The sequence below is a fragment of the Zonotrichia leucophrys genome, chromosome 3 (genome assembly GCF_028769735.1).
Source record: "Zonotrichia leucophrys gambelii isolate GWCS_2022_RI chromosome 3, RI_Zleu_2.0, whole genome shotgun sequence".
NCBI classification, from domain to species: domain Eukaryota; kingdom Metazoa; phylum Chordata; class Aves; order Passeriformes; family Passerellidae; genus Zonotrichia; species Zonotrichia leucophrys.
In genome coordinates, this window is record NC_088172.1 from 60,287,407 (window position 1) to 60,313,975 (window position 26,569).

General features: G+C 36.1%; 1 protein-coding gene across 2 annotated transcripts in view; it reads right to left on the reverse strand.

Moving 5' to 3' along the window:
• Nucleotides 1–26,569, reverse strand: part of FMN2 (formin 2) — a 155,910-nt gene that overhangs the window by 58,255 nt on the left and 71,086 nt on the right. For both annotated transcript variants that reach the window (XM_064708441.1, XM_064708442.1), the window contains 4 exons: nucleotides 10,761–10,822; nucleotides 3,147–3,238; nucleotides 2,879–3,008; nucleotides 1,834–1,980 (listed from right to left, as the gene is read on the reverse strand). In XM_064708441.1, the coding sequence (XP_064564511.1) occupies nucleotides 1,834–1,980; nucleotides 2,879–3,008; nucleotides 3,147–3,238; nucleotides 10,761–10,822 (431 nt within the window). The remainder of the gene's footprint in view (nucleotides 1–1,833; nucleotides 1,981–2,878; nucleotides 3,009–3,146; nucleotides 3,239–10,760; nucleotides 10,823–26,569) is intronic.

A 26,569-nucleotide genomic window follows, 5' to 3' on the forward strand; every position in this document is an offset into this window, starting at 1 on the left:
TATAGAAGAGGATAGAGTTTGCTGTGTTACTGAAACTCACAGAAAAAAAAAATCAGAAAAAATAATTCTGATAAATGAAATATTTAGTGTATAAAAAATACTTTGTTGGTTTGGTCCCTTCATTAAAAAAAAACAAAACAAAACAAAAATTGAAACATACAAAAAAACCACCCAAACCAATAAGAAGCATAGTATTGCTTCTAATTACAAAAACAAACCACACCCTGCAGTTCCATTTAATCATTAAATAAAATGAAGGAAGAGAAAACACTAATGTAACACACTCCTCATATTTTTAATTCTATCTGATTGCAAATCAAACCCTTACATTCTGAAATTTCCCAAGAAGGAAAAGAGAAATTGTTTCTGGGTTCATGTATATACAAGTTCATTTGCAACACTACAACTATAACCAAAGCATAGTTAAATTAAACAAAGAAAGTTTTTTAAAAAATGGAATTTGGGGGGCTGGGGGGAGCATTGGGGGTTGAGGGAGCTTTTTAATTGCTTCTCCTCTGTAAGCTCTCTAATGAAAATTCAGCAAAAAAATCTTCCATTTGAAGAGGATTTCTGACAGAATTAAATTTTCAGATATTTTCAGAAAAGGATTTTTTAAGAACTTTCCTGACTGATCAGTCGCAAATGAACTGAAAATATATCTTCCAACTGAAAGCGTAATAGTCATAATATTTCCAGCAAATTATGTACTGAAGTCTTGAGTTACCAAACTAAATTTAGCGTGCCTAAATTTCCTACTGATCAGAGCTCTAAAACTGGCGCTGTACTGGACTTAGAGTCAATTTGAAGTAAGCTGTTCTGAAGTGTCATTCACATCACTGCTCCCATGGTTTACCAAAGAAACCAGCATGCAAGAAGGAAATTCCTCCATCCATTTAAAAAGGCAAATGGCTGACATGCTCTCTCAACTCAGGGTTAAAGCTCTGCTCACATCACCTAAACCAGCAGCTAAAACATATATGTTTAGTGAGGGACCAAGAATGGAAACCAACACTTTTTTCCTGCCATTTGCAGAATTGAAGATCTTGACAGTGACTCGCCAGGCAGATGTAGCAACATATTTTAAGGCTCAAGAGTTATTGCTATAATCTGTCACATGCAGATAAGGTTATTCATTAGCCATAGAAACTCTAAGATTGTTTTCTTGTAAACAAAGCAGGTATTTGAATGCAACCCCAAAATGATTAACTGAAGACAAAAAGTGCTGGTAACACACAAATTAGAGTTTAGCACTGAGCAAGAAAAAACACTACTTATCATTGTCTCTACTGAGATGACTACACTAGACAGATCTTGAATCAAGAACTCCTTTACTCAGGTGGCTACATGTTCCATTGTCAAATACAAACCCTGTAATCATGGTGTACATGAAGAATGAATTTTGGGTTATCCCAAATGCTCTGGATGCCTATCCAATCATTTTTAGGAGTGATATTTTTCCCCTCACAAATATTTTGAATCAGCATGGAACTCCTTCCACTTCCATAATAAACTTTTAACAGCAAGATCATAGCATTGCTTCTAATTACAAGAAAAGTTGAAATGATGATAGGTAATGAAAATCAAATTTACATCAAACTAGGAATTAAAACATAATTTTAAGTATTTTTGTTTGTACAGTAGTGAAAAGAGATGGTTAATTTTTATAATTCTACAGAAATGCATCCAACTCTAGAAGTGTGATCAGGTAAGCATAGTAGCAAAAGAAGTCCCTTCTACATGCCTTCATAAGCTTCAGACCATTCACTTAGAAACAAAGTAATTTTCAGAGATTTTAACCTTCTCAGGCCTTCAGGAAGTCTTGAATCTACTTACACTGCTCTTGACATCTTTCAGTTTTGGCAGAATATCTAGTCCAAACCCATCAGCCTGTCCCCGTGTCCTGTTTCCACCATTCATGTAATTCCCAAAGGCAAGAACCAAACCAAGAACCCGCATAACTCCTGATTCATTCTTCAATGTCTAAAATACAGAGAAAAAATTCTGTTCAAAGTCCAATAAATATTTATGGTTAATGAACAGATTTGTTGATGTTGTGTTTAGAAATAATACTTGTATAAAGACTCAGATAAAGGAAGTTACCTTCTACTGCAACATGCAGAAGTAGAGCAATGTTAATATGTAATTTTATATATATGGAGAATATTATCTCAAAAATGGGTACTTAGAAAAAATAACAGAAAATCTGGACAGTATTACCAGACATGACCTGTTAAGAAAAACAAAATAGCAATCCTTAACTGATACTGACATTGTGAATGACATATTTAATTTCACAGAAAATTCATCAAGTTAATAAAACACCGAGGTTGAACAATTAAAAACATTAAATAAAAGATATTACATAGCAAACTGTAAAACAGATGAAATGGTTCTAAGTTATTAAAATACTGATGAAATCTGCATTTTAAAGCTATGTATTTGTTTTTCATGGGACTGCAAAATTTCAGCAATCTCTTCTGACTAGATACAACATTGCTATCTCTAGATATCAGAGATAGTACTAAGTTGCACATTTCTCAACCAACACAATGTTAGCTGGGCATTCCTTTGAAAAAGAGTGATAATGGTGACAGTGAAAAGAAAAGATTTTGCTTTAACAAAAGGAGAGGGTGCATGGTTTTCCAGAGACTGATACACACTGATGGCAAAGCATTATATAATTTAGTAGCAAAAGCTAATCTTAAAATTCACTTTGATGTTAAAGTACAATCATAAAATGTGCAATTCTGCTATCCTTCAGATTTTAAATATTTGAAATACCAAAGTAAATAAAGTGAAAACTTTTGAAATATGAGCAAAGCTTGACAAGATTAAAAATCAGAAATTTAGATTTGTTTTTTCACGGAGCACAACCTACCTCACACAGTTTCTGTAACAATTCAAGTTTGCGACGGATTGAACCAATGCTTTCTGAAAATGTTGATTGGAACAGGATGCAAAACACACGTTCTGAAAAGTTGGGAATCAGTGAGAGTTCATAGAGGAACCTGAAGAAGTGATTAAAAAAAATTATTTGAGTCACTGTCAGTAGGCACAGACTTTGGGGGTTCTTTATACATATTTTACTACAGAAGTGAAAGTTTTCTGAAGTGAGCAAAACTGCTCTATCATAAATATGTTCTTACTGTTCTGGCTTATCCAAAGACTTGGCATTTTCTTTTTCCTTGGATGCCTTGCTATGCTTTTCTATTTTTTCAAGTTCATCTGATTGTGCTCTCTGGAATAAAGGAAAAAAAACAAAAAACAAAAAATGCTTTTGACTGGTCAAACAACAGACAGAAATATGCCCTAGTAACAAAAATCAAATTCATAGATTTTTCGTTCTAGCATCTGCTTATGGTAAAACTATAGGAGTCCACAAAGTATAAAGTCCACAAAGTTTAACTATAAATATATCTGCTGGAGAATAGAATATCTTGCAAATAATAATATTGACTACTAGCAGTCTGCAAAGTATTGACTCATCCAATGCACTTGAGACAATGATCTTCATTCCCAATTCCTCTTCTTTGCTCATTTACGAGATGTTTGAATTGAAGGACTCAAGAGGAGAGTTATATTTCTCTTCACAAATTTGTTGGATTACATTTGAATGTGATCAGATCTTTAAATATATATTTAAATAATACATTTTCTTAAATAAATGAAAACAGGGTTTTTTTTCTGCAATTTAAATTTTCTTTGGGATTTGAAAAAACACTTAGGAAAAAGCCCATATTTATAATGGAACTATCATATATATAATACACGAGAACCACTGCATAATTCTTTGAAGTAAAATTAATTTCATTTTTATCTTAATAAGCAAAAAAAAAAAGTACATATAAACTGCCTAGCTTCTTGAAGAACTCTGTGGCACACTGTGAAGTCTCTTCTTTAATATTCCAATCAATAGAATCTGAGCCTCACTTTTTTTTTTTCAGTGCTCCAAGCTACGGTAAAAATTTTTTTCCAAACAGTAGTACTGAAAAATGGAATGGCATGGAAAGGAATAAAAGTGAAAAGAAAACTTTTCCTTCTGACCCTTTTTTGACAATCATAGCAGTTTCCAAGAGAGATCCAAAACATTAGTCTGCCCAAGAGTTTAAAAAAGTGTATCTACCTTTATTCTCTAAAAAAAAATTACACTCATTTTTTAACTTTCTCCACCACAGAACTTGAAGACAACAGTGAAAAATTATATTCTAATCATTCAGATAATGGCAAAGTGTAAGAAATGCTGCACCTGCATTCTCTCTTGAATGCTTTTGCAGAATTAGAAGAAGAGCTGTTTAAAATCATTATGCCTACTCCATCAGGAACCTGAAACCAGAAATTTGAGTTTGGACACTTTTTCTGAAATTGTTGAACATCTTCCCATGTGAAAAGGCTGAAAATACTGATGTGAAGTAGAAAGATGAAGAGATTGAGGAGTCATATAGCAAAAGCCCTTCAGAGTTTCTCCTAATACTTCAAGAAGCCTGGAAATAATGCAAAGTCATCTGTCTATGATGTCACATATCCTAGTATTTAGTCAGCATTTCTGTGGATGCTCTTCAAAGGTCATCTCTAAAGTTGTCTGATCTTATATATTAAATACTTCAACAGATTGGAAATATTGCAAATACATATTTTTTGTCCAGCAATAAACTTTTTTCTGGACACCAAGAAATTAAATTTGTGGCAGTACCTGTACCAAAGATTAATAGAATAGCTGAGGTTTGAAAGGACCCCTGGAGACTGTCTAGGTGAACACTGCCAAAAACCAGAGGCAGCTCGAGAAGCTTGCTCAGTATCATATCCTGCCAGGTTTTGAATATCTCCAGGGATGGAGACCTGATGCCTTCTCTAGGCAGCCAGATCTAGTGCTTCAAACTCAGGAGGCCCTCTATGTCTTGTCCTTATGTCGGGCATCCCTGAATCTTGATATGTGCTCTTTAGCCCCCCTCCCCAGTGAGGTATTTATTTGTACATACTGGTAAGATTCCTCTGAGCTTTCTCTTTTCCAGACTGAGCAACCCAAGCTGTCTCCCAGCCTCTCCTTGAACAACACTTCTCCAAGCCTTTAACCATCATTGCTGCTCTCTGCTAGCCTTGCTCCAATGTGTCACTGCCTCTTGCCCTGGAGAGGCCACACCTGCACACAGCATCATCCTAAATGTGGTCCCACTAGTGCTGAGCAGGTCACTTCCCTTGACCTGTTTGGGCCTCCCTTCATCTGCTTGTTTGTATGGCATCAGACCTTTCTCAGTTAACAAGGGCTAGGCTGAGGCTTGTTCACCAGTTTTTAATTTTAGAATACTGGCAGTGGCCATTCATAACACTCAGTTACATGAATTCCCTACCCCAGTTTTACTTCAGTGTGGGGAAAGAAACTTGGGGATTCATCCTCCAAAGGCACTTTTCTGCATAAAGTCAAGGCAGATATAGGATCTGTGAATATAATTACTGCAGCAATTGTTTCTTGTACAATGCTATCCTGAGAAGAATGTTTCCAAGATACTAGGATCAGAAAATTTAATCAATTTTTAATCCTATTTTAGAAGACTTTTCCAGGATAAGGACTAGAAAAAGACAACTAACTGCGGAAGTATTAACTGAAATATTGCATGTGCTGTTGTGGAGAAGGTTTGGGTTTGGTTTTGTGTTAAAAATGCCAATGTAAATGGGACATGTCCACACTTAATCTAGAACACTCTTACTCAGGTGAGAGTTAAAAGAAAAGAAAGTTTCCATCACTTCTCAAATCAGTAAGTCCTCTCTTGGCAACAGGTGAAATCTACAGATTTTAGCAGCTGGAAGGATGCCAAGAGAGGTAGCATTGTTCCAGTGGTCACGTCATCAGAGCCACAGAGCTCTAGGTGTGCAAATGACATGACTGCAGGAGGAGTTATTTTACTTATTCAACTTGTATTTCAAAAACTTCATGTAGTCAATTTACACTTTTTTTTACACTAAGTTTCTGAAAAAAAGCCCAGCTTTTTATAAAAGTAAACTAGTTCTCATGTTAACAAATTAAATTAATTTCCATTATTTCTGATCACTCTTTAAATTATCTTCTCTCCTGTTAAACTGAAGGAAAATCACTTAACATTTTTTTCATAACAGTTAAAGAGAAGTAAGTATTTTAGCATGGAGCATAAACCTAAATGGTTATTTGCAAATATTTTAGAATAAATACTCAGAGTTCTCTCTCTCACAGCCTTCTACACAGATTGAAATATTAGAGTGCTTATCACAGCAATCTATCACATACTTGCATGTTCAAGCTGTTGATGTTTCTGCACCAAATCCCACGGGCAAAGGTTAGGCAGACTCCCTATTCCTTATTTAAGCCATTATTCTCAGGTTGTGTACGCAAACAAGTAACAACTGTCAGAGATACAAAGGCTAAGCATGATCCACTCATGGGCAGGCCAGAGCAAAACTCAAGAGAGAAAGTTTACACCCTCCACCAAAATCAAGAAGTTGAAGTATACAGCCCAAGTTCAGACTCAAATTGGAATTTCAAGTCACTAATTAGGGTTCAGTTATCCAGACTTGTGATCAATGGTACTTTAAATTCTGACAGAAAAGGAATACTGTGTCTATTGCACAGGTATTGTCAAAAATAATTTCTCAGAATTTTACCAGATTTCTTTATTATTAATGCCTATTTTTTCTCCAATTTACAGGTGGATAATTTTTAAAAAAGCTTTTATACTGCCTTCCAAATGTGTGTCAAGAGAGAACACATTCAATAAATACTTATCATAAAAGTCATTAACCTGATTGCATTAGCATCTCTTTGAATGTTACTGCTCTTTCTTTCCTTGATTTTTTGGTAGATATAGATATATATAGCATCAAAAGTGGAAAAAATAATATAATGTAATAGAATTTGATAATAACTATATCTAAAATCAGACAGAAAAAATCTGTATTAAATTACTGCAAAAATATTCTTCTTCAGTTTAATTCTTTTCCCATTTTCTTCCAGAGTATGAATTTAGCCAGTATTTGCTCTTACCAAATTTCATAAGGGCCCTTTTTCCATCTCACAACATAAATCTCATACATATCCTGGTTCACTTTTTCTTTCCTTACAACAGAAGCCTAGCTCTGAGTTGAGGTCATTTTAAATGAAATTTTATTTTTTTGCAAACTTCACTTTAAAAGTTTGTGTTCTATCTTTCAAAAATAGTGAGTTGTCTAAGGAATTTTGTCAATAGCAGATGAAACAAGGATATGCAGAGATACCCTGGTTAATAATAAATACCATATTCTTTTCAAGCTGGATCATCAGAACTCAGTATAGTTATAGTTTGTAAGTACAGTTTGGCTTTGCCAAAAAAAAAAAAAAAAAGACATCACATTGTAATTGCTAGTTTAAAATAAGAAAAAAAATCACAAGAAATAATAGAGGAGAAAGTTTGAATCTTAAGGGCAGAGAAGTGTGATGCACTTCAGACTTGTGGATGCCCTTTCTCTCCAGCAAAGGCATTTTGAGGTTTTTGAAAGCATCGACCTAAGTCTTTTAAAGATAAAGACAGTGTGGGCAATTTACTGGGAGCCTAATTATGAAAATATGCATGTTTCTTTTGTGATGTAAAAAGGGCAAAATGAAAGATGATAAATTATTCTATAGCATTTTTAATCCACTTTTATACAACTGTTTCCATGACATAGCAAAGACAAAAGCAGAAGCAGACATACCTTGTTTCAGTGATGCTTAAGCTACAACCCCAGCTGCTAAGAGGCAATCTGTTTCAAAGTAAACATTCACTGATTTGCCAGTTGCTACATTTCTCATCAGAACCAATATGTACTAACACCACACAGCAACTGGAATGTTTACCTGCCTTCTCGCTCTCTAATTATAGCTATCACCTGATTGCATTGTTATTAGAGAATTTGGAAGAGCCCATTTACATGTAGTAGCTATCACCTGATTTCATTGTTATTAGAGAATTTGGAAAACCACATGTACATGTAGTTTTATCTACAAAGATTCTCCTATTAAACTGTCTAGATACTAATACATAACTAATTATCAACATGTATTTAAACAACTCTTCACAAAGCAAGCTACACAACCACACCTAAGAGCTATTTGACTGTACAGGACAATGCTGCACTAACACAGTCTTTCTCACTTAATACAATTCAACTTAATAATATTAAATAAATTATTGACGGCTTGGGTCTTTGGTTGGGTGTGGGCTTCTTAGTTTATAAAAAAGTCACTAAGATATATACAATATCTTTGTGGTTTAACAGGAGTTTAACTCCTCAGTAAACAGGAATTAAACCCTCAGGACTGTGGCTTTTGAAATTAGGGTGTGTTTAGGTTTGGAGACTGCCCAAATTTCATTCACATTTAAGAAGGGAAAGCACTATGCCAGACACATGCAATCAGAAAAAATAATTACATTCTGAAGGAAGAACTGTAAAACAAATGCTCCCATATGTTCCATACAGATCAAATAGAAAGACTGAGTACTGTACAGTGCTTTTTAAATATCCAGCAAAAAAATTCTCAATCCATAAAAAAACCCTAAGAACTAAAAATTAAGTCAATGGCTAAGAAGTAAATGCTGCAAAGTTATTCCCACTTACAACAAAGGAAGGATGAGAGGGTGTAAAGGATGAGATTGAGAAATAAGGGAGGAATCAAACATGCCAGGCTCTCTGGTACCACCCATTACTTACAACAGTTATTGAACAATATTACTATAATTAGTGAAGCTAGAAAGGGAAGAAAATGCAAGGTCTGAAGTGTTTTGACAGAGGGCTGAAAGGAAAAAAAGAAAACAAAAGTCAACTAAAAAGAAAGCTTCTTTCAAGACAGAGTTTCATCAAAAAGAAGATCCAGGATTAAAATTCAGGTCCCCTTATAAAATCCTACCCCAGTAATATGAGGGCTTTTCTTGTAATCTGTTTGGTTTTTGGTTGTGGTTTTGTTTTTTTTTTTGTTTTCTGTTTTCCACCCAAGCAAATATAATAAAGTTGGACTGGTCTGTTTTCTACTCAAAGCAAAGAGATATATTAGACAGTCGAAAACTTGATTCTTTCCTGAGATTTACACATGGTATTTTCCTTGATCAGGACATTTCCTAGAAATCTTCTGTAATAAGTGAAGGTAATTAAAAAATGCACACAATGTCATTTGGTTATTTCAATGAACTGCAAATTTGCAAATAATCCATTATATTAAGATTCTGAAGTATATTAGAGACGACATTAAGTAAAAATTTAAAAAGTTTTAGTACATTATCAACATAAGAGGAATATATTTTAAAACTGAAATGAAAAAACCCCAACTTGTTCACAATAAGAAAGAGAAGAATGCAAAAAATGATTATGACTGCAGTATGTATTCCATACTTCCCACAAGAAAATCTCTCACATTCACACACATGTAACTTATAAAATTAATTCAAATTTTTTGCCTGCTAAAAACTGCATGGCATGGAACATATATATGCACTGTGTAAGGAAGCAGATTAAAAGTAATTTAAAATAAAATACCATAGGCCAAAACAAAAATGTTGTGGAGCAAAGAAGCAAAGAGTTCATAAAGATTTGGAATGTTGTTAGAAGAGGTTTTTCTTTTGACCGTTATCTTCTGGGCAGTGTTGATTAACCTAGTTCTTCAGGAATGAATAGCAAAAGTCCTTTCTAGCTCTTGTCAGACTTTTGGTTTCTTTCTGTTTTATTTAGCTCCTCAGTTTTTCTGTAAAGTGGACTAGAGCTTACTATCTCTCTTTTTGCATGCCAAAGTGGATTATTTAGGGGGACTTCATAAACCATCAAATCATTCCAAAGCAGGTGGCTAAAAGCTAAAGTCTAAAAACCAAATATCTGAAAGGTGTAAAATTAATTAACATTCTCAAAACCACGAGGGAAGTTAAGGATCTCGTACAATAACATACACAGGCCTTCAAGGCTATTCCGTGGCTCACAGCTTTACATCTCATATTTCGAAGTTCTTTGGAGGGCAAAGAGAAAGCCTCCTCACTCTTTCAAGAGATGCCTAGCCAGACTTCCACATATCCAGGCACTGCACTCACAGACGGGGCAATGTTCACTGGCCCCAGCTGAAGGCAGAAATACACTTCTAAGACACAACATTTTGAATTTTTTACTTTATAGGCTTTGTCAAGTTTTAGAACATGCTTGAGCACATTCTGAATCCCTGATTTTACATACCTAAAGGTTAAATCTCTCTGATTATTACTACCAGACATTTATGAAGCCCCTGGAAGTTTATACTACTTTTTAATACACTACCTTGGAGAAACTCTTTTTCTTTCAAAGAACTAAAACTATTTTGGAGCAATCCCTGAAGCAACAATAATTAAATGCTCCAGTTCCATGAAGAGAATAACTTCTGTTATCAAAATTTTTTGTTTCAGCTGAGCAGGATTTTTATATTAGTGAAATTACAAAGTGAATTCAAAGGTGTGGAGCGTAAGGTTTGGTTCTATTGATCAAAGACTGCCACACCCAAGAAGCAAACAAAGGAGCAAAATTAACATCTGTCTAGTCATTTAGAAGTTGATCATGTTACTTATGTAGAAATACATGCACTTCATAAAACACACAATGGGAATAAATGCAATTAAAATACGTGGTTTTTTCATTGCTTTTGGGGAAAATAAAGTCACTTCAAAATAGGACTTCTACAAGCTTTCTGAATATTATTGATGCCAAGTAAAAATACCTTCACATGGACACACAGTATTCCTACATTTTATGGACTTCCTCTGACTACTCACATTCTCATACAGGGCTTGCAGCGTCTCTAGATCAACCACAGAGTTGTCCAAGTTCACAACAGCTATGAAAAAGAGAAAAGAAAAAAGAGTTAGTTGTTCAGGATGATAATCCAGCTGTGAAATAAAGCTGGTCACAATACTCAGCAACAGATTTTTATGACCTACTGGTCATACAGCTTAAGGTTTTAACTTTATTAATGCCTTGAATAGTGCAGTATAGTATGGCTAGAAACCTGGCAGAGCCAGGTGTCAAGTGTTAAAGAATTCATCTCCCTCCCCCCATACACATAAACATGATCCCACAAGTATGGCCATAGTCAGAGATCAGAGACAAGCTTTACATCAGACTTTCATGGTCCAGCTGAAAGCATTATAAAAATTTGTAAATCTGCACCACAGCCACACACACACACTCACACAACAAAGCTCATTCCTGTCACTGGTTGACTTCAGTCCTAAACTCATTAATCCATAAGTCAGCCAGTTAACTTCAAAACACCTGACAAGGGTCAAGTCTTCTATGCACTAAGCCGACACATTTAGTATGGATACAAAATATGCCTTTCCTGTTCCCAACCAATTCTGGTGCCACACACACACTGCATTTTTTTTCAGCATCAAAAAACCCCAGTGGAACAGCTCAAATACAGTGATTTCTATGTACCTAACTTGGATTTAAAAAAAAAAATTCATTTAGAGGTACACTCATTTAGAAATGGAACCCTGACTCCCCACTTGTTATAGAAACGTTTCACAAGGCACAGGAAATATTTGCGCTAACTACTGAAAACATGTCCTCAGCTAATACAAAGATTTATTTTTCAAATGGTGCTTTTCAGCATTCCTCTTACATGGTTTTGCAAGCACAGTGACCATTCATTTAAAAGCTATATAAATCCAGTTTTCCTCATCTATATCTTGAAATTTAGAATATTGCATTAGAATATATGTGATGGCACACATTTTTGTGTGTTTGTGTGTGTGTGGTGTGTGTATGTGCACTTGCACAATAACCTGAATAATTCCCTAGGTGAGATTAACATAGAAATTGCAACATTGCTCAGAGCTAGAGACCCAGCAACAAGTTAATTTTTGTCCCATAAATCCATGTCCTTAATAGTCACAGAGAAATTCTGTATACACTTAAAGACCACAGAATATAATTCAAGCTCATGTGTTTCTGATTGCCATCTAGAGATAGCACTCTGAGTCTGGGACTTATCATGTTTCCCCTTTCCAGGCCTGAGACATAGTTTTAGTTGCAGTTTAAGAAAATTATAAACAAAAAAGTGTTGACCTTGATTAAACTATGCTGGTCACACTGTATCTCTAAGCAGAGCACAAAGCTAGCTTTTAGGATTAAACCAAAAATAATTTAAAAATTCTTTACTTTTTCAGAAATAATGTGGGGTTTTTTTCTATTTTTCCCTTACTAGAAAGCAATGTAGCAGCCTATGTAACAGTTAACAGCTCAGGAAGCAACATGTTTTTGTTTTATTTTGGGGTAGGGGGCACATGCAAAAATCTGCTACTAATTATTTGGGGTATTTTTAAACTTTCCTCCATCATTCAAGTGTAATAATTGCTGCAACAGAGACTTAAAGATGTCCTCTACACAGGACATGGTATGATACATTATATTTAATAACTCCTGTTGCTCAATAAGACTATCTGTATGCCTCAAAAGGCGCCAAATTTGCCTCGTAGAACTGGACACTAAAATTAGCACACAAATAGAAACTGGGTTGAGATAGGTTTGAGAGCCCTACTTTAAGAAAACACTAACATCAAAGCCTACATACAAACAGCTTTATTAAAGCCAGGATATATTATGAAACTCAGTTTATACTATCTAACATTTCAGCACTTTTATGCTTATGCAATGTTTTCATATATGGACACACTTGCAACCCTTAAACTATTTATTTGGAGTTGTGGCTGTCTTCTCCCTACTCCACCCCCCTTTCCTTCCAGAGACTGTTCACTCCTCAGCTAAGAAATTCAACCTAAGTTCCTGCCCTGACTTTTGCTCAATGTTAAGATCACCCACGGATTACTCAGGGAGCAATAGAACACTTTTGTTTGAATGCTTGCAGGAGATAAGAGAACGCCTGGCAAACACAATGGTGCCAGGTCTGTGTACTTTCAACAAAACAGGTATGCAGAAGAGTGTACATACTTCAGGGAGCTGCTTAAAACAAATCAGTCTGAGACAAGGACATGGAGAAGTTAGATCCTAGGATATATCCTTGAAGTCTCTGCCTCCAAAGAGAAATATATTTCTGTATGTTTCATCTAAACCTGTACATGTTCATAAGTAGCACTCCAACATCTCACTAGGATTTTTCCATGTACACCTTAGGTATGCTCCCCATACACAGAGGAGTGAGGATATGAGCTTCTGTTCTTAGGCAGACCTGCATCATTGCCATACAGAACATAATAGTTGACAAAATAAATCAGAACAATTGCATATTTAATTCCAATATCTAGGCAATTTGAACTGGAAAAAAAACAATGATGTCTCCTTATGCAGCCAAGCTTACTAGTTAAACATGCCCCCTACAATCAGCATGACTACACAAACATCTAACCAAAGGATTCCATATGTGGTGGCAATAGAATGATGAAACGCAGACAAAGATTAATTTCCTCATATGAAAATATTTTTAGCCATGCTGCAGCTCCAGTATACTTTGATGCAAACAACTGGAGAAGGGTTTGTATTAGTCTTGCAGACGGTAGATATTCTCACCCATGTCATTGGTTTAGAAAGTGATTTTTTCTTGTTTCAAAGTTGACATTGAATTTCCTGGCCTTGACTACTATGAAAGTGAAGAATATCTATTGGCTTTTGCTCTAAGAGAAAGAACTTTAATCACATCAGATCCAGAAATTTAGTCCTTACTGTCAAGATCTCAGAGTTTTGTTATTTTCTTGCATTCCTATTACCAGTGCTGCCAATTAAACCACTTTAAAGCCCTAAAACTGTAAAATTATTTGATCCATATATATGACTATGTATATATACAAATACATAGATATAATTAAATCAAATTTGAAAAAGTATGTGCAGATGCCCACAGAAAAAAATTAACGGAATTACAAATCAACAATTTCTTTCTTCTATTTAAGCAAGCCAGGGTAAAGAGATGACTACAAAAAAATCCACCCAGTAAAATGAGGGGCTGGGGATCAATCAGAAATGATTAGCTGATACTATAAAGAACAGAGAAGAAGAAGTTTCAAAGGATTTATAACCAAATTAAAGGGTTTGGGGAACTCTTGCTGCTCCTCAGCTTTCCTGATATTTTCACTGTTTTGGTTACAATCTACATGGAAATTCTAAACTAGTATATTTGTGACAGACATTATATCTTATTATCTAATGGCAGAATATGAAAAATTTAGCAGAATGGAACAGTTTTCTTTCCATTCTGTATTTTTATCATATAAATTGAATTAGAATATATGTATATATAAGTATACAACCTCACATTAGAAAAGCCAATTTAGATATTAGATTGAAGCTGGAAAGACAAAAGAAAAATGCAAGCAGAGAAAGAAAGATTTACTATTTTTATTAATATCAAGTGATTTGCAGGCGTAGAAGTTATGTCCCCTGACAGGAGGATATGTGGCTTGTAAAAAAATGAGATTAGGGCACATGATCATATTCAGAGGCATGTTTGAACGGAAAACTGATGGACCTTCTTCCATATACACAGAAGACAAAACAGAGACACAATTTTAAAAAACCAAAAAAAACCCAACAAAACAACCACCCCAAAATAAACCAACAGAAAGCAAAATACAAAAAAATAAACCAAACAATAAATTATCAGAACCCTCAAGTCTTTAGGGCAAGACATTAATTAAGCCAACATGAAGATCAAACTTCTTGCCAGAAAATATAATTCTGAAGAGGAAATGTATGAGAAAACACTATCAGCAGAAAGCTGCAGGATGCCCAGTGTACTTTTAGGAAGACCATAAAAGAAAGTTGCTGTACTTTTTCCTTTGTGAGACAGATCACTGCTGTTGATATTCATATATCTCGGAGCACACGATCTACCAGCTGCCACTAAACCAAAGCCAAAAGACAATGCAGAAACAGCTAACCTACATTTCCCTATGGCTATGAATCTAAATCCACATAAGCTGTTAGAAAAAAGAGAACTTCTTACAGCTACCCAGTCTTTGGAAACCTTATTTTGTTCAAAGTCCAAAGATTTGGAATTTCCTTTTAAAATGAAAAGGCCAAAATTCAGTTTCCCACTGAGTAGAATTTCAGAAAGAAAAAAAAGTGTTATAAACCAGACCCTTCGGATCCAACTTTTGTGTCATAAAACTCTCATTAGCACAATCATATATGGATGATTTCCAGAAAACTGGTATTCAGTTGAATTCTTAGTCTTAGCCTTCCCTTTTCTCAGGGCAGGTTTCAAATTAATAACACCTCATTTGTTTGGCCTTTCCAAGTATGCTTCCTAAGCTTTTCTGTCTCTGGACTCCATCTAAAATTAAGTGTGTCCTTCTTGAAACCTCCTGGAAGCACCACTGTGTCCCAAAAAGCCTGACTAAGCATTTTCCAAATACTACTTGACTGATAGCAGATTACAGTTTAAGCCCTCATAAAGACGCAGTAGCAGAATACAAACCACATCTGAACCTGTATTGCCCTACTCAGATCCTTCCTCCAGTAGTACAAACAAGCAAACCACCCACCCAACTCCTTCCTTCTGATTTCCATCTCAATTGACTTCTCTGTGACTCTCCAAAAACCAAGCAGTATTGCTTCAAGAGGCCACTCCTTTTTTCCTCCTGCACATCTTTGCCTCCTCACTCTCACAGCTGCTCTTTTTCTCCAGAAGAACACCAGGGGTTTCTGCACGACTTCTCTGACAAATGGCAGAAACAGATGGTCAGTACAGCAAAATACAAAGGCAGATCTATTCTTCTTCACTGAGTGAAGGACCTCCTGTTTCTGCAGCAACTAACCACAGCACTCTTACCACACAGTTCTGTGTGTGGCACTCATCTGGGGGTTGCTCAGCTGTTACGCCCTTCATGAGACTCTAACATGCAAGATTATAGGATACTGAGAGGTTCCAGCTTCAATGGTACTTCTTCTAGACTTTGATCCCCAGATATTTCTACTCCACTGAAATAATCCAAACCCCAGGAATATTACTGTAAGCTGAAGAGTGAAAAAAACTGAAAAGGCATCATGCAGTCTTACAACAAAAAGCTGCCTCCGTTGCTATTAAGAACCTACAGCAATACATAAAAATATAGAAACAGTAAGCTTTACATAATTAGTCTCAAAACTGCTACATCATTTTTTAGGCACAATGGTACCATTAAAATTCATTCAACCAGATTTCACAGGACTTAAAATTATTTTAAAATATCTAAAAAGGGTATTTGCAAGGAAAAAAAAGGCACATAAGTGAGTATGTCCAATGTGCCACTTTGAATGATCTTCCCTGAATTATTATTTCTGAGTTAATTAAAAACAATAGCTTCCTCAAGAAAAATGTACAGGCAGTAAATTGAAAGTGGTCAAAATCCAACACCATTAGAAAACTGGCAAAACCTTAAAAATTTGAGGTCAGATAATATACAGCTTGATCAACTTATGCTTTTATCAACAAACAAGGAAAAACAGATACAGAATACATACAGAATTGGTCTGTCAATACAGAATGGATATCTTCTCAGACAGGTGTCTTTGGAAGAAAAAGCAACATGACACATACAAACACAAGCAAACCAGGAAAAAAGTTTCAATGCAGACAATTTCAGGTTCATTGGAATGACTGAGAGCTGACCTGCTCAATTCAGAAGTAGAAGAAAAAACACCTGCATCAGTGTTCTCATCAACAAAAGAGCCTAAGAAGGTGATCAAACTGCAATGACTTCTTTTGCTCCTATAAAGATTATCTTTGGATGTAATATCAAGCTACTTGCAAAATAAACCCAGATTTACACCCAATAAATACTTAGTATTTATATTTTAAAATAAACTATTTTGCAACACTTTCAGTCTCTTATTGGTTACATAGAAAACCCATGACTTCAAAACTTTATATCCCTTGCTTGGGCCCTCCTTCCTACCCCCACCTCCCAATCCTGCCCCCCTCCTCCCTTTCCATCCACCCCAGTTTTTTCCTTTTCCCCCATATCACTTTTGACCTAATTCATCTAAAATTTACAAGGTCATATTTTTATCCGTAATAGTTCCAACAACTTGACAACTACTGCTACTGTCTTGGGATTCTTCTTTATCTTAAGTAAAAGAAATGTGAATCTCCAATGTAGAAAGTTAAATTCCAAATGGGACTCTTTGAAATAAATATTGTGTTTACACAACAGTGTTAAAACCTTCTGTCCCTGTGCTAATGTAAGTTGTGGCAATCCCACAAGGATCATGACAGCATAATTTTTAAAGATCCTCAGAAAATAAGTAAAAGAAAAGAATTTTTAAACATGACTTGCATAACTTGCAAACCACCCCCCACACCCACTGAAAATCGGTAGGTGGGGTATGGCCGCCGTGAGTTGCCATAAATTAATAACTCCATATTATTTATTACTTACCTCCTTGCCCTCAGTAGCTTTATTATATACTTGTCTATTAAGAAATACTCAAAGTTTTCATCCTGACAATGTTAAAGGGCACAAAGCACAAGGGAGACTGGGGCTTCAAGACAGGTCCACACAGCATGGATCAGAGGCAAGACACCACTTAGAACTGCTTGCACACAGTTTTACTGTGGCAGTAATTCACCTTGATCTAAAGCTTGTGTAAGAAACTAGAACAGTAAACAAAATTTCCAAGCAGAAGCCATGGATTAAGTTGAGCTGTTGCTTCAGACCATTTTTAAATGACTTAAGAGTTTTAAATACCTTCAAGAACATGCACCCGCATTTCTAGGAAGCAATAGAATAAGAATCAATTAAGCATGAATATGTTTTGCAAAAAGTGAAGTAACAAAAGAAGTAGACTTCATTGAGAGGACTGAATCTTTTGCATGATTTTTCTCTTATAAACATAATTCAACTTCTAGACAGTTGTCCTGTTCCCTAACTTGTATCCCAAATATAAAAACTATATCGATAGAGGTTTTCTACATACATGTAAATATATATTCACACATAAAATAAAATATATCACCAGATTTTATATAGCTGTACACAGCTAATATAAACAGTTACATTACATACATTTCAAACAAGTGCCTACTTTGTTAAGGACAGCAGTTACTGATTATGTGAAGTCAAACTTCATACACCTATACAGTTTGTTTACAAAAAGTGTGCAAGTTCGGCTCATAGAGAACAAATATATTTTGTTTGACTCAGTATGTCGCCTTCTTGTCTAGGCAGGAAAAAAAAAGCTGAGAGCAATGCTGTAATCCTTTCAGAATAAAATGTTTAAATACAAACATGATTGCCATTGTAGACTGTTTAATTTAGAGAGATTGTATTTCAGTTCTGGCTTTGAGAGGTTTGCTGATTTGACTATAGAGACTACTTCAATGCTTATCTTAATTGTTTAGATAAGATTTGTTTGAATTTGGCAGGTGAAAAAAACCTGGGTGTGGGATATAGGAAGGTTGAGAGAAGACTGGCATTTTACCAGATACTGCGTATTTTAAACTACAGTGCACAGAGGAGCAAACAGTCTCAATGAACCTGCCAGGGGCTGCTCATCGCAGAGTGAGACTGAGTGGCAGGATTCAAGATTTTCTACAAACTGAAAAGGATTATTATGATAACTCCCAAAACACTACTGAAGGCTTAACATAGTATACAACTGCTAATTATATAATACACATTTAAATAAGTTTAAAAATATATAATTGTGCTTTATGATTATAGTAGGGGGTTGTTCACTCGGTTCCTGACCCTTAAATGTATTTTTAGTGTTTCAAGAACAAGACTTCAATATAAAATTAATATTGTCATAAAGGTAAATTTTATATGTAAGAATTTATTTTACAGAAAATATAATTATTGCTTTAAAAAATCCCAATGCCCTGTGGCTTTTATTTCAGTATCAGTTTGTACTAAATTTTTTCACTTTCTGCTTAAGGTAGTACAGCATACCACAGGCATTTCATTTAGATGTTCTCAAAAGAAAGACAGTCATACCTGTCAAGTATATATTTTTTGTGGGCAGACTACTAGAACATGATATCTGAGGAATATACTTTGGGGATGTTTATGTGTCAGTTTGTATTTACACTGCATGTTATAAAAACAAACTGTACAAACACATCAGCTGCAAAAGCATGTATGCAGTAGGTCTGGCATTGTGTATCAATCTGTCTGAAGACAGACATGATTTGTAGCTTTAAATTCATTTTTCAGGCGACATAAAATTTGGGTTTCCTGTGCGATAAACTTTTCTTTTAGATCCATACAGGCTCTAATGCCTTTCAATCTTGGTTTCAATGGTTTTAAGACCAGGCTAATTTTACCAGTGATTGTGTAACTGGAAGAAATTAGTAAGACTTACTTGGAATGCAAATGAGGCTTCAGGCTTCAAACTAATTGAGACTTTGAATTACATGTGAATTTTTTTTCAGAATTCAAATTTGCTCATCCAAATGTCAAATTCCACCTCATCTATTTCTATAAGAATAGCTCACAGCAAACAGTCACCTCTAACACTGAAAAGTGCAGCCCATAAACAGAGACATGCTTTTTATTTCTTGCTTTAGGGAGCTCATTATAAATTCTAAATTTAAACAAAATGCAGGAGAAGGAAGAAGAAGAAATTTATCTGGAACCATCCACTAGTGAACTGCTGTATTTGATCAAGTTATCAGGACAGATACCTAAGACACTTTCTTTTTTCCAAATAGTAGATTCTCTGCAGTAAGAAGCTAACTTGGGATCTTAGCTTTTTTTCCTCTCGGTTTACCCATAGCTAGTGCATAGTTAATGGAGCTCTTGGTGTGTCTGGTTAGCAATGTAGAATACTTACATTATATTATTTATCAACACTAAATGAGCTAATAACTGCCCAGCTCATAGATCTGAAAATGTACTTGCTCTTGAAACACTACCACAAAGGAGAGAGTATCTTAGGCTTTCACAGGACTCTGCTCCCAGCTTACTGCAAATATCTTTATCAACACTGAAAAGAAAGATATTAAAAATAGTGATTAATCCTCAATGAAATCCAGGTGGCAATGGTAATGGGAGAGCTGCTCTCTGCTGAGCAGCCCAAAACTCACCCAAAAAACTGCTTTGATTGCACTGTCTGTAATCACAATCAATGAGTAATCTAAAACTCTCAAGGAGTGGCTAGAAGCTAAAGCAAGTTTTGAACTAGAGCTAGAACCAGTGCAGTATCAAAACGACCCACAAAGGAGACAGCAGAATAACCTCAGAATTTTTCTTTCTATTGAATTGTTTGATCTATTTAACTTACAAACTTAAGAAGCTACATGATTACATATCTGCATGACAAGATACCTGAAAGTAGACGACTCTGTAATTTCACAGACCAAAAGCATGAAAGAATGAAGGGTATCTGTAAATTAATCTGGCAAATTCACTATGGAAAACATATTTAAAGTGCTAAAAGTGAGAGAAATCAACCTTTTGAACAATGTTTCATAGGATATGACTTCTCCATCACTTAAAGTATTTCTATGAAATCCTAGACTCACCAAAACCAACTGCAAAACTTTCTGCAACTTCAAAGAAAGCAAAAGGTTGAAGGGTCAGATTTTCAGCTGGAACTCAAGATCATTTACACTGCTAAAATGTTCATATTTATAAAGACTAACAGCTTAAGGCAGAAATTAGCAGGCAATATTACATAACTTGCCTTATTTAGCAGCCAGACCAAATGCTTAGAATGCTCTTTCTAAAATCCTAGACTTGAGCGGCATGTCTGCCCTTTGCTAGGTCTCTCTAAAATTCTCTACCATTCTTCTGTAACATCAGCAAGCTTAAATCATTTTACACATACTACATGGAATGTTGTTACTGTTTGGTGATTTACAACAGAAAGTACTGCAAGTTCTTTTAGCCACGAAGATACCTATTATCATTCAGAAACAAGTTTTCGCTATTTATGGTTTCAGCAAGCCAGATGTGTGTGATATCACTACCCACACAAGCAAAATTAGGAAGCACTGTGTGGAAACATACAGGGTTTCAACCATTATGCAAAGCAGGTCCTCCTTTGCCTATAATTGCTGTACAAGCAACAGCTTCAGTCACAACCCAAAATGCAAATTTTCTTGGTCAATAACTATGAAAACAAAACACTTGAGAGGTTTCCTCTCAAATCGAAATCTCCCTTTCCTTCTGTCAAATGGTGGAAGTATCTCACTGAAAAAAATTTACATACTTTCAATTTATTCTCCAAATAAAATTAAAGGGTTTTTTTTGGCACTGCAGAGAGCATATTATTGTCGCCTCGTATTCTACATGTCTGCCCTGTCTGATGTCTGGATAAACACACCAGGGATTTCATCGTATTAAGCCACGTTAAGCCTTTCACCAAATATTCTGAAGTTAGAGTACTAAGGAGCTACAGATGCTAAGAAAGTGATGTAATGATCTTGTGATCTTGTGACACCATGTTGTAAGTGTGGTGGGATTATGAAAATAATGCAAAAAGATTTTTGGCTAGGTACATGACAGATGACACAGCTTTACTAATTCAAATCACAATACTGTGATAGCTGAGTGCAGATGGATGCCTGTGTTTGGTTTAAGTTCCATCTTTTTCACACTCCAAAGTATTTCTCAAAAGCTGGTATTAATTCAAGGAAATAAAAGCTGGGATAAAAACAAAAACCAAATGCCCATGTATGCAGAAAACCAAAATATATACATTAAAAGAAAAAACCCCTTAAAGTTATTTGGAACCTCATATGTACGTTTATTACAGTATAATGACTAGCTTTGGCCTACTGACTTTAAGATTAGGGCATGCATTCGATATTGTTTCAGCTCAGTAACACTGAGCTGTGTTTTGTGTCTAGGAAGCACAAGCAATTGCGACTTCACTAACAGAAAACACACTACACTGAAACAGAACTTCACACCCATTGCTTGGGGAAGTTTCATGTGAAACAGCAAAACAACAGAAATTAACCTGATCTTTCACTGCCAATGGATAACAACAAAGCAAGAGAAAGAAGGATGAGAAATCCAGGTATCTTATAAAGTGACAGGTACAGGAACACCAACACACGGACTGCAGCATGGGGAGCAGTGGGCACTCAAGACTAAGCAAAAAACCATTATTTCCCCGGCACTCTTCCTTACCCCCCCCCCCCCCCCCCCCCATGGATGAGGCAGGGACACAGCAAACAAGCCACTCTACCATCTTCGAATCACACTCTTCCTTGCACCCGGAACCCCTGTCTAGAGGAGCTATTCCCTGCGTGAGGACCGTGCCGAGCGGCAGTGGAGCCGCAGGCTCCAGCGCCCTGCCCGGCCGGGCGCCTCCCGGATACTGCGACGGCGGCTCCGCTCTGCCGAGCCGGGCCGGCTCTCCCGGGAAGGGCGGCCGAGCTCCCGGCGGCGGCAGGAGCAGCGCGGGCCGCTGTTGCCACCTGCTGCCGGAGCGGGGGCCGGGCCCGGGCGGGCAGGCGGCGAAAGGCCCGCGGTGGGCGAGGGGCCGCGGCCGCCCCGCCCGGGGAGGAGCGCGGAGCGGGCCGTAGCGAGGGAGGCGAGCAGAGCGGCGGCGCAGGTAAGCCGCGCTCAGTGGGAAAGGCCAGGCTGTGTGAGTGGTGTGCGAGTCATCTGACGTGTGCAAAGGGAAGATTTGTGTTTGCTGGTGGCGGTGATGGCTGTTCCGAGCGGTACAGAAAGACAATGTAAGGCTGTACATGGTGCCATGAAGGTTTACACTGCGGAAGAGAGGCAGCGAATACTGAAGGGAGCATGAGCCGGGTAAGATAAAGCAATTGGGTGTAAAAGATGCACCGCGTTCTCTATGGAGGAAGTTCTCGCCTGAGCAGAAAAAACACAGTCAGTGCCCCCTTACAGATCACTCAACAAGCAGCTTAATGACTCCTAAATGGTATTTTACCATTTCTGTGTTAGCCAGTATGCTACATAGCAAACATACTAGTGTAAGGTTTAATCTGTTAGCCATATTTCTTGAGTCATCATTCAGATCTAAATTTTACAGCATGAGAGTTATTACTCAAAGCTGCTAGGCAGATTTACCAAAAGAGAAGTAACGCTTGATTACTTCTGAATAAAGTACAAAGCAATTGGAGACGCCAAACCAGCCTTGAACAAAATTTCTCCATAGGATAAGGGAATAAGATTTTAGGAGTAACACCATAAATTTAGATTTTACAACCAGAAATTACCTTAAAATGAGAGGGTAGTTGAAAGGCAAAAGAAAGTTTGAAGGTCAGAAGAAAGCTTAAAGACACTTCATTCGAGCCAAAGAGAAAAATGTCAACTGATAAATTGAAATGCACCCTTTTCCCTCCCTTGTCTTTTCACAACCTCAATATTCCTACTCCTCAAAATCACATATATGATTATGTATAAGAGCATGGGGGACACCTGTAAGTAAAAGATACTCTTCAAAAGTGGAAATCAGCCAAAGAAAACAAAAAGCAAAGTCTTGGAAGTTCAATGTAAATTGGACAAGAACAAAAAGGTCTAAACCCAACTTGCCAAATGCATAAAGCTAGTAATAAAACTGCTTTCAAACACATCACATGTATGAAGCCTGACAGGAAACAGCTGGGCATGCAGATAATCTGGCTGTAAAAAGAGCACAAAAGAAAGAGAATCAGAAAAGGTTAAACAAACTATTTGTGTAAGGATTCGCAACCACAGCAAAGGTCAAAGGGGTTCTCAGACAAGTTCTGTACTTCTCAAGTGATATGTTTTGGGCACTGTCTCAAATTGAACAAGCTTCAGAACATACAAATAAAAATTTTAAGAGGATTCCTCAGATGATACTGGAAACTACAAACCAGTCAGTCTGATTTTTATGCCTGGAAAATGCCTATGTGTTATACAAAAGAACAGTTTTTTTAAAGAACCTACAGCTAAACCAATGTAATGAGAAAGCAAGGTAACACAATTTGTAGTAGGCACTCACCAGCAACAAATTAAGTAGAACTGCTTAAATGAAGTGTCCATAAAGGCCCAGGTAAGAATGATCAGGTTAGTACTGAATTTGCAAAAGGCTCCTCACTATCCTTTCCTAAGGTTTCAGAAAAAATTATGCTGTTGTGGTATAAGGGGAAACATCTACTTGGATTAAAAGCACCCACACCAACAGATCAAAAAAAAAAAAAACCAAAACCGGCTCAAAAAAAAAAAAAAAAGGAAAATCAATTACCAAAATGAAAGATTAGATTTCAAAGCAGGAATTTGCATCAAAGAAACCTTACTAGGACTTCTACACGTTTCTGTGCTGTTTAATGAACATGAGGCGTCAATGTTCTCAGATAGTAACACCACTTAACCTGACCACAAATACATATAAAAGGATCTCTCAAATATTCAGTGTCAATACATGCAAAGTAGATGGGGAAAAAAAGAACCCAGACTGTAAAAGTCCTGTGAGGCATACAGAATTAGCAACTGCTGCCCCAAAAAGACACTCAGGTATTTTGCATAGTTCCCTGAAATCATAAGCTCAAAAATTAGCAGCAGTGAAGGGCAAACAAATTATCAGCAACAATACAGAAAAAACAGAGCCTGAAAGAAGATGATGTGACCTCTTGGCACAGGCATGTGGTGCACAAAGACCTTGAAAGCAGCATGCAGAGCCAGCCAGTCACCTCCTCGGCAAAGGGAAGAAAAGAATCAGGGACTGTAGAGTGGTGACAAGGAAAAATCAAAAGAACAGATAACCTGTATGAAAGCTGTTCCAAATAAACTTTACAGTTTGAAGCCAACTACTGCAATAAGATAAGAGACCTATGAAAATTACATAATGAGCAGTCAGTGACACTCACCTTAGCTTTTTATTTTATGATTATCTACAGAGGAGATCCGGTACAAAGCTAGATAGATCTCTGCTTGGCCAAATATAACATATAGTTTTAATTGATTTTTTTTAAAAAAATACACAAAAATACAGTTATTAGTACACTGAATGTCAAAAAAAATTTTACCTACATTTCTTGCGATGATACTAAGGCCCCACTTTAACTACCTTGAACTTAAATTGTTAGTAGCTACATACATATTAATGGCATTAATTTTTGAATGAAATTTTTTGTGTGTATAAATGTATCCAAAGCTAACAAACGCATGAAAAATCACAAACTCACTCTTGTGGCAAACATCCTTTTCTTTTGAACCTTTTCATGTAATGAAACAATATGTAACTGTATTATTGGAAGTTCTTAATTAGTAGGGATTTCTTAATTTTATAATGCTAGAACCTCTATGTATTTCAGCAATGTATAAGAGTATGACCAGTGGAAAATACTTCTACTATAAAAACCCCACAAGGTGCTCTTTTTCTCCCTCCTGCCACTCAATTTTTACATGGTACTAATGCTAACAGGACACATTTTGTTGCTTTTATGCTAAGAATTTTGTAATCATCGCTGTTCCGAGTGAGTACACAGTTCACAAACGAGAAATAACAGTACAGGGGTTTTTTGTTTGTTTTAGGAGAAAAGAATGTTCCTGAAACTTTTCTCTAACTTTCAAAGTTAGATCAGACTTGCAAGAAAAAAACTCATGGTTTCAACTGAAACAACAGACAGACAATGCAGTTACATTTTCTTACAAAACTTCTCTATTAAATTACATTCATATGTTCTTAACAACAACAAAAATCTTTAATTATCCAAACTGTCCAATGTGGCAGTAATTAGTCTCTGTTGATTCAAATATTGTGAAGAAAATTCAATTTTATTCTCCTCATTTAAAACTCTAAACTTTTGTTCTTTAAAATGAATTTTGTACTATAGGAAAAAAATGTAATAATTCTATAAATTTGGTTTTAGGTGTAAATATCATATGACATGAACGATTCAGTTCCTTTCTTGATGATACTAATATTTCTGTCCTTCATTATCTTGATTTACTGTACAAATATTAAAAGAAAATTATAATTGAAGTAGTATTTTTCCCCATAACAGCTGTTGCTATTGCTTTATTGACCCGTGGTCGCTGTAAACTAAGTCTCAGAAAATCTTAGAAGATAGAAAGAGGACTAGAGACATGCTTTAAATATTCAGGGCTGATTTTCAGGACCTTTATGCACAGCTCAGGGGTTTATGCCACATCCATTGGAAACTCCACCTGTCCCCAAGGACTTTTGTTGTCCTTCCTCCCCAGCTGTGTCTGACAGGAGGGGCTGGACAAGGGGTCCAAAATCACTGCTCAGTACAGAACACCAGGGCATAGTAACAGCATCAAAGCAATAGAAACAGCTGCAGCAATACATATGTGTGACACTCTAACTCTAGCCTGTATTCTATAAAAAGTCATTTTGTGTATTCCTTTGGTTTTTTTCCCAATAATTCCCCAATAGGAGCTTGTAAAGTAATTATAAGTGAATAAAATGTCTAATCATACAATCTAACAGCAGGCATAATGTCATGAATATGGTAGCACATAGTCAAGAAAAAGCAGAGAAATAAGACTCAGAATTATGGTGTCAAGTTTTGAGGAGGTGCTAGTACACTAGACAAAAAACTGCTGAATCAAAACAATCTTTACTTGGGTGTGTCCCTGAAGAATCTAAATAGATGTTGGAAAGGCTATCAGAGGGGAAGATTAAACCATAATATTTTAAGGTGTTGGGTGCACACACAGTATTTGATTAGGAA